Here is a 9863-nt window from a genome sequence, read left to right on the forward strand (position 1 = left end):
CCTCTTAGTGGAAATTCACATGAACATTGACTTACGTAAAGTTACATCATGTTAAAAAATTAGGAAGAATGGCGGCGGCTTATATCACGCGTCACTAATACGTGGTCACAATCAGTACGTCTCAGGATAATGAAATGATGAAATTTGGCAGAGATGTAAGATCATAGGCTATTATTATTTTTTTAAATCCGCGCGGACGAAGTCACGGGCGGCAGCTAGTATAAGTTAATAAGTGTAATGAACAACAATGTTCTATAATTATTGTAAATATTTTTTATAATAATAATCGAAACGTTTAGACCTCGGAATTATCGCAGTTAGATAAAAAGGGTTACTGCGCCGACCTCCCAAATTTACTTATTATAGTAATTAAAGTGCGACATTCAAGACGTGAGTTTGCACAACTTAGTTTTTAGTTTGAAACATTCAAATTCAACAATTTTGTGAATAATTAAAATGTGGTTAAAATTACTTCTATTGTCAATTCTCTGCTGCAATACTATCGTAAGTTTTATTTTCAAATATTTTTTAATAGTAAAAACAATTGTTACTTTTTATGTATAAAAATATAAAATGGTTTTATAACAGTTTCCTCCGCCATTCCTTAAACAGTTCTAATAATAATTAAAGAATTATTTTGTGTGTGTAAATCCTGATAAGACATTCGGATGAAAATAATCGAAAATTAGAACCAAAGTGTAATGCCCGCAACTACTTTGATAGTAACATTAAATATTTTATTGTAAACAGTAGTGATGCAACGGATGTCTGTTTCCGTTTCCGCAAGTGCGGAAGTTCCGCATGCTTTTCAACATCCGTTTCTGCTTCTGTTTCCGCAACTTTTATAACGGAGATAAAACGGAACTTTACGACGGCTGAGAGATCCAAATGCGCGGCGCAAGACGCGCAGTCCGTGCGCGGCCTTTCGGCACTTGTTGCATTTGTTTGTTTACGTACTTTTTCGTGAATTTAAGCGCGTAATATTTTTTGCTGCTGTTTGAAACAATCAGTTTCTTTTGCTGGAGTAAACTGTCCAGTTGTTGTCCATATAAAATTTGACAACTGGCAAAATGTTACTATTTCATACTTACGAGTTATTAAATGTACTTTTGAATAAGTGATAACCATGTAATATATCATCATCATTATTATCATCAGCTCACTATACATCCCCACTGAGGGGCTCGGAGCCTACCCCAAATTAGGGGTGACTAGGCCATAGTCAACCACGCTGGCCCAGAGCGGGTTGACTTCACACATATCATTAAATTTTTTCTCAGATATGTGCTGGCAGCATCACTATGTTTTCCTTCACCGTAGGAACGTCGGATAAATGTAAATATCTAAATCGAAAAACACATTGGTACATAGCGGGATTCGAACCCAGGCCCTGCAGATTGCAAGTCAACTGCCTAATAATTAAATATATCTTTTTCTAATCTAGATTTGGTGTTTTTGATACTTAACACATTCACTGTTTACAAAATAAAAAAAGGTAACAGCTGGGAGCCAAAACTTTTTATGGTGAATTTTTATTTAGTATATCTGGGAGTGTTTGAACATATAGATATATTAATAATGTTTTTGTATTTGAGCGCTAGGGATCATCATTTTGAGCGCTAGGGATGGCAATGGTTTAGTTCACTAATATGTAGATATTTGCTCCACGATTGCATTTCTGTGTACTAATATGTTACAAGATTTTGACAAAGTCAAGTTTTTAATCAAATTCCAGAATATTGAGTAAAACATGTAAGGATACTAATCAAAACCAGCTTTTATCTTCTCGGTTCAAGATCTTGTAACATTTCATACACACCCACACATACACACACATATACACACATAGACGACATACATATATTTAAAAAATATACATACATAACATAAAGTTCGGCCTTAGCTTCATGTGATACAAGATATTTGTATGTTTGCCTCCGTACGAACGTGGTACTAATCACTACAACACTGTAAGAATGAAACTAATACTCTTTTTCGTTAGTTGACTATATTGCCAGAGTGGCCACATAAAGCAACATCGACTCCCTTCAAACGCCGGCGGCTTTCTGGCTACTACAAAGTGAACGGGCCCCTTGCTCGGATCCGAGGGGGAGGCGCCGCTACTAATAGCTCTGCCCACTCGGATCCGAGTGGTCAGTGAATGTATTAATAAAGAAATATATTTGTCGTTTATCAACACGAGTGGTTTGGCGAACATTAATTTGTAAATAGTGTAATTTTGTTTCCTCAAAAAAAAAAAAAAACGTATTTTAACTTATTGCAGCACAGTAAAAATACATATATTGAAGGCTAAAGGACACCGATATCCAATGCCTTAATAAATTAAAAACGAATACAAACTGTTCTTACCAAAAAAAAATTTTGTAAATATGTTTTTTTATTATTTACACTTCTGTTTCCGCTTCCGTTTCCGTTTCCGTTTCTGCTAAAACTTATTTTTGACATCTGTTTCCGTTTCTGGTTCCGGTAAGACACTTCCGTTGCATCACTAGTAAACAGACTATAAACACGAAACCAAATACGAACTGTATTTCAAAGGCTTTTGGGATAATATTGTTATCTTGTAGATTGTAGATACTTTGAGAATTAACCATGAATATGTAATTCTGTATTTGTAAGAATGTTAGTAGTAAACGTTTCCCATATTTTTCTTACAAGGAAATTTAAAATGGCAAAGGGAAGTGGATTTTGGAGACGTCTAATACGGTATAAGTATCCTCTTTCTGTAAAACAAAAACTTGAGAGGTGTCAAGGGACACCCGGATGGAACGAAGTACCTTTCAATTAATTAGTGAAGGAACCAATGTTTATTCTATGCATAAAAAACTTAAGTCTTCACAAGAAGTACATTTTATTTGTATGAATTTTCGTTATATATTGTCACGTCGTTGCCATGGTGAAGTAGCGCTCATTCGTCTATAGCAAAAAGTGTCGTGACGACTTTTCGTAAGAATTTTTTCCGTCTAGCCCCCTTTCACAACGCGCGATAAGGAACTTCGTTCCAATATGTAACTCATATGTATAAAATAGATTTAATTCAAAGCGGATGACTCATTAAAGTTTGTTTGTTCTAGTTGACTACATCTATAGATGTGGGCGGAGTATTGTCAGGTAATCGTATGGCGGGTGTGCCTTTAGGCCGATCACTAGGCGACGGTGAGCTGGACGTGGAGGGCATATGCGCGGAACCCGGCATGGCGTGCCAGAACTGCACCCATGCGGTCACTTGTGTGCCACTACCGTATGGCTATTTGAAGGTAAAATTAATTAAGTGAGGTGATAATAACAACGTAATGCTGGAACACTTCATCACCTTCATAGTTTTGTTTGCAAAAACCGCAAAAAAGTGTTTTTATGTACTTCTAACCGCCCATTAAAAAGGTGACGAAGGACGTCCTTGTACCAGGGATTTTTGACTATAAAAATGATCTCCTGTGCTGTACCTCTCGGAAGATTTAGCCACCCTTTTTGGGTTGGTATTTTTTCGTTTTATTTATTATTATCTGATATTTCAGGTTCCTCTTCAAGTGTGCTCAAACGGAAAGACATGCAATGCACATATAGGAGGTTGTTCAGAAAAGGCAGTGCCAGAGTGTCAACCAGCCACACAGAAGCACAGACATTCCTGTGAACAGGTTACCATGTTTTATTTATAATATGCCAGTTGTAGCTCGTAAGGTATTTTCAGCTTTTTTGATATAATGATAATAGTGTTATTTTTTTTAATTATTCCTAAGCCTATAAATCTACAATGATATCTACAATAGTGTACACAGTAAAAAGTTCAATCCGGTTATAATAACTAACACCTCGAGCTGTGGCTCCTGAGAAAGCCCTTGAGCCTAGTTACTCTTAAACGACGTTTAGGCTCAGCGGAATCTGCACCCGGCCACCTCAAGCCCCATGTATTTAATAAAGTAAATAATTTTTCAAGGCTAACGGTGACACTTAGTAAAAAAAATATATACAGTCGAATTGACAACCTCCTTCTTTTTGGAGTAAAAAAAAACAGTATATAGTGAGGTGTGCACAGATCATTAATTTCCCATGGGCATAGTCCTTTGTAAAAGAAGTGTTACCTTAAAATTCCAACGTCAGGACACATATAGGGCTAACTTTGTTTTTACATACAATGTTATTAATATTATAACTACGAATGTGAATGTATAGATTGATGGATGTTTGATAGAAGGTATCTGCAGCACGGCCGCGTGGATCACGATGAAATTTGATTTAAATATGGAACAAAGTCTGAAAGAACACATAAGTTACCTATGATCCCAGAAATGTGTACGGTTCCCGCGAGATACGTTTGATTTACATATTTACTCGATAACTTCGCAACGGTTTAACATATCTTATTTAAATTTGGCCTGTACACATATCTTTATATACTCGTAGAACATAGTCTCGAATAACGCATGACATACTTTTCACCCTTTATTAAATACTAGCTTTTACCCGCGACTTCTTCCGTGCGGAATAAAAAATAGAAAACGGGGTAAAAATTATCCTATGTCCGTTTCCTGGTTCTAAGCTACCTGCCCACCAATTTTCAGTCAAATCGATTCAGCCGATCTTGAGTTATAATAAAAAAACCAATTCAAAACAAAATGCACTCAAAAGTAACATAAAAAAACAATTTTAAACAAAATGCATTCAAAAGTACCATAAAAAACAATCTCAAACAAAATGCACTAAAAAGAAACAAAATAATGACATGAAAACTTCTTTCTTTCTTTCTTCTCTCTTTTAAAAACCCTCTAAACTCTAAAGAAAGTTCTCTTCTTTCTTGTAACATGTCTATATTGTATAATTATTGTTATTTCGCAGTCGGTGTCGGCCGAAGTAAATATAATATTATACATTTTATATTTGAGATGTATGAGACATACTTACGTTTATGTCCCTACTTAGGCCGAAACCGACTCCAAAATAACAATAATTATACAATATAGACATGTTACAAGAAAGAAGAGAACTTTCTTTAGAGTTTAGAGGGTTTTTAAAAGAGAGAAGAAATAAAGAAAGAAGTTTTCATGTCATTATTTTGTTTCTTTTTAGTGCATTTTGTTTGAGATTGTTTTTTATGGTACTTTTGAATGCATTTTGTTTAAAATTGTTTTTTTATGTTACTTTTGAGTGCATTTTGTTTTGAATTGGTTTTTTTAGGTTACTTTTGAGTGCATTTTGTTTGAAATTGGTTTTTTTAGGTTACTTTTGAGTGCATTTTGTTTGAGATTGTTTTTTTTTTAAGTCGGCTATTTTTTTTTCTTAAAATTTTTGTTTTATTTCACAATTTTTAGTGAATTTGAAGTTCAATTTCAAATTTCCTTAATACATATAAAGACATAAATAAGACAAATAAAGAAAAGGACTTTCCTATTTGATATGTGTGTACTTCAATTCAAAAACTAATTTAGAATGCAGCAGATAACCACTTATCCTTTAAACAATGAAATAATTATCAAAATCGGTATACAAATTGAAAATTAACGAACTAATACATCGTAGCGTGCCTTTAATTTTGTCCAGCCGCGCGCCGCATTAGCATTTTTCGAATGCGCGTAGTTTTTAATTATTTAATATCTCCCAAACTATTGATCAGAATTACATAGTTTAAAGACTAATGTAATCTGCATTTATTACTCTAGCCATCAAACATATTTATTTGGATAAGGATTCATATCGAATGTAATATAATAGCGCCGTAAGCTTACGACGCTGTTCTTCGTGTGCATTTTAATCGAAGTTTGTTCACAATAACATGGTTTTTGTGAGACATCCATAGATGATAGATATATGCCACCGAAGACTTTTATTTAGCAAATTTAAGGATCTATAATTACTCCATACTTATTTTTATGTAAGTCATATAGTTTGACCTACGTAAGCCCAGAAAGCAAAATTGTGCTTTTCGTGTAGCATTTTTCGTTTCCGCGTAATTTTATTCTTACGATATCTCCTAAACTATGAGACAGAATGATATAGTTTCAATTGCAAATATAATCTACATTAAATTCTCTTGATAATGAACATGTTTATTTACATAAGGGTTAATACTGAACTCGAATAATAGCGTCGGAAATAGGGCATGAATTTAATTGATATTTCTGAAGAAAAAAATGGTTATTGTGAGAAAACTATAAAAGATAGATATATGCTATCGCTGACTTTTATTTAGCACATTTAAAGAGCTACAATTCGCCATACATCATTTTTATGTAGGTCCTATAGTTTAGCCTACGTAAGCGCTGAAAGCAAAAATGTCCCTAATCTTCACAACAAATTTTGAAGCTATGTTCAAAATCTACTAGTCTTCTAGTTATTTAAAAAAAAAAACAAAAAAATGGGACCCACCTGCAAGCACTTCCTTTCGATTAAAATATTTTTCATCAAAATCGGACCACCAGGGGCGGAGTTTCGCGGTAACACACATAAAAAAAAAAAAATACAGTCGAATTGATAACCTCCTTCTTTTTGAAGTCGGCTAAATAGTGTAACTAACACGACTTTCTTATAGATATATAGATTGCGCAGTCGAAGTCGCGGGCAAAAGATAGTATAATTATAAAACTGTTTTACATAATCTATAAAAATAGTCATAATTAAAAACTTTTTATTCAGCTATTATAATAAGCTAAATACATGTTTTGCAATAAAACAATTTGCGGATGTTGTTTTCTTTGTCAGGATTTTTTTAACCAGTTCAAGGGAATGTCAAAGCGGAAATATCAGCATTATTCTTTGAAATATCTTATTGATTGTGCCAAAAATCGCCTTGAACTTTTATGAAAGATTAAATCTGCACAGAGCTATTGCGATTTAATATATCGCTTTGTAAACACATTTTTAGGTTAAGTTTTATTGCAGAAAATATTGTAAAACTGTTATAATTTGCGTAAATACTTGTGTTAAATGTCATAAACAAGGAAGCTGAAAGCCGTAGAATGTTTCTCGAATTAACTTGTTTTAAAAAATAAAACCGATTTGTTATTTATACTGCACAAATTTGCTTACATGGCTGTCTCGTTCTGTGCATCGTTTCCTCATTCCTGAGGGTCGCGACCTCTCTTCTTGACCATTTCTCATAGGCTCCACTATTCTACTACCATATCTCCACTCTTCAAGCTCTAGCCCGTGGTAAATGGGGATGGGATGGGATAGTGTCGATGTTTTTTTAGTTATAAAATTACGCGATAGTTCACGAATTTATGATCGAAAAAGATCTATACTTAACTTAAAGATCTTAACTTTTAGAATCTTGGAAAAAATTCTAATTTCGCTACCGATAGTACGGAAAATAAAAAAAAAAATCAACAGTCATTCCGTCCATTATGAGGTTTAAAAAGAAAGTTTCTCAATCTATCAACACCAAGCAACGCTTCACTGATTGCTTCCCTCGGGGCTGAATGGATAGCGCTGACTTTTGTTAGAATCAATCCACCAAAGGCGTAAGTCTGTTATGGTTGATTACACATACTTAAACAATTATAGACTAACAGATAAAACTTTAAACTATTCAGATTATTATTTAAGTATAAATTATTAATAAAATTAAATAAATTCGTCTGGTTAATATTTCGATGACAAAGGTATTAAAATAAAATAAAAAAACATCTTTTGAAAATTATACTTTTTATTTGAAATTAACTGTCGCCCGCGACTCCGTCCTCGTGAAATTAAAAAAAATACTTAATTTGGCATAGATTTTAATTATGTTTAAAATCTATGCCAAATTTCAGCGAGATACGTATAGGGGTTCTTGAGATACCTTCTAACAAACCTCCATCCATTCATCCATACGTTTAAAAATTCGATTTAGAAATATTAGTAAGATTTTTGGATTTATTTCTTTCTTTCACATGTCTCCTAAATTAAGTATTTCGTATTACAGTTTTTTTTAAATAAAATAGTCATAGTAATTGTTTATAATTGTGCAGGTGGGAATATTCCCGGACGCTTTCGATTGTCGCAAGTTCCACCTCTGCTCACCTGCTGAAGGTCTGCCTGACGGGAGACCAGCGGATCACAGAGCAGCGTTGTGTCCTAGACACTACGGGTACAATCCCCAATTCGCACAATGTTCGGTATGTGGTTTACTATTCACGTTTAAACAATTTTTTGAAAGATTTTTTTTGTTGCTTAGATTTTTAAATTACATTTAATTACCTTAACGTTTTTATTTTAAGGCTACATTTATTATCTTTTTATACAAAGTTTTATATTAAATTCCAATGAAAATGCATATAAATAGTCTACGGTTAAATAATTTATTTGATTTATAAAAGTTTTTGTAACGGTTATATACATAAATGAAATTGCAATAAAGTTGTTTCCGTAATGGTGGTAAACTGAAGGAAAACACAAAATGGCCCAAAGAGATAGCTCCACGCGCTATTTTGGGGACCACTTCTAAGATAAGGAAAGAATAGCCTCGAGCAAACTAATAAATTATGACTGTAGCCTGAATTGGGGACATAAAAAGTTAATTTGAAAAGCCGATGTCGAGAAATCTTTTTTATAAATCATATAAACTTCCATAATTGTGTTACCGTGAGAGCGAAATCAATTTAATATTCGCTAATATTTATTAAAATTACAATGTAAAATGAGATTTTTTTTTAAATTGCATATAATTGTTTATTTTCAGATGCGACTATCGAATGGGCAATGCAGTGAAAAACCTGTACCAGATTGTAAATCAGTGGGAGAGACTGGACCTTTAGCTAAGAGTCCCAACCATTACTATGTTTGCTTACTTAAACGAGGAAGTTTACATCCTCAAGTATTCATCTGTCCACACGGTTGGTACTTTTGGGATGGATTCTGTAGACCTGAACCACAAGAAACCGTTCCAACAGATAAGAAAGTAACTACTGAAAACTCTAAGTTAGATAATAGGTTTGAAACGGAAACAACTACAGTAAAACCTACAACTAGTAAAATAGAAGGATTCTTTTCAACAGAGAAAGCGGTAACTTACGCAGCTGATACATTCTTAGCTGATAGATTTGATTTGAGTAACTATGAAACAATTGACGATGTTGTGCCTCAGAACGATTATGCCAATTCTTTTGAAAGTGGTACTGATTTTTGGTAACACGTGTAACAATTTAAGTAATGTAACTTATATATTAAAAGGTTTGTCGTAAATTAAATAGAAATAAAAATTCTGATTGTTACAATTGTACAGAAAAAGCTTTAAATTCTATGACAAAATCTTTTTTTTTTTAAATAAAATAAACAAAAATAAATAAAGATTATTTAATGTGCCCCGAAAGTTTATAACATCTTACTAATATTATAAATACGAAATTTTGGATGGATGTATGGACAGATGGATGGATGAATGTTTGTTACAAGGTATCTCCAGAACCTCTGCATGGATCTCGCTGAAATTTGGTATAGATGTAGAACATAGTCTGGAAGAACACATAGGCTACAAATTAAGTTTTTTTTTTTAATTCCACGCGGACGGAGTCGCGGGCCACAGCTAGTATTTAAATATAAGAGAGACGATGAGAAAGGATAACACATTCATAAATCGGAAACAGTTGAAATAAAAAAAATAACGAAAAAAAAGCATTATTTAATATGTATTTACTTGCTTTACATTTGTCTTATTGACTAAATTCTGATTTACTGTTCTGGAAAGAAGTAAAAAAAAAAGATAAATGTATAAAATCCTAACCATTTCTAATAAAAGACGAATAAGTAAACAATTTCTATTCCGAAATTCCATTAAGCGTTGGTCGTGCTTCGAAACAACTGATAAACCCTGTAAACTCTTCACTCTAAAAGGTTTTGTCTAACAGAATTTCCTTTGGTGCCCGTCGTGA

General features: G+C 33.3%; 1 protein-coding gene across 1 annotated transcript; it reads left to right on the forward strand.

The window, feature by feature from the left end:
• Positions 1-390: 390 nt before the first annotated feature.
• LOC106718049 lies at positions 391-9233 on the forward strand. The gene is made up of 5 exons (XM_045679846.1): positions 391-504; positions 3096-3278; positions 3537-3656; positions 7965-8111; positions 8675-9233. The coding sequence occupies exons 1-5, from the start codon at positions 457-459 to the stop codon at positions 9122-9124; spliced, it is 948 nt and encodes a 315-aa protein (XP_045535802.1). The 5' UTR covers positions 391-456; the 3' UTR covers positions 9125-9233.
• The last annotated feature ends 630 nt before the right edge of the window (positions 9234-9863 follow it).

The sequence above is a fragment of the Papilio machaon genome, chromosome 10, assembly GCF_912999745.1.
Source record: "Papilio machaon chromosome 10, ilPapMach1.1, whole genome shotgun sequence".
Classification (NCBI taxonomy): domain Eukaryota; kingdom Metazoa; phylum Arthropoda; class Insecta; order Lepidoptera; family Papilionidae; genus Papilio; species Papilio machaon.

Coding starts and splice junctions, on each gene's coding strand:
- LOC106718049 (XM_045679846.1), top strand. CDS start 457: ATGTGGTTAAAATTACTTCTATTGTCAATTCTCTGCTGCAATACTATC. Junction 505..3,095: donor TTCTCTGCTGCAATACTATC/GTAAGTTTTATT, acceptor TGTTTGTTCTAG/TTGACTACATCTATAGATGT. Junction 3,657..7,964: donor ACAGACATTCCTGTGAACAG/GTTACCATGTTT, acceptor ATAATTGTGCAG/GTGGGAATATTCCCGGACGC.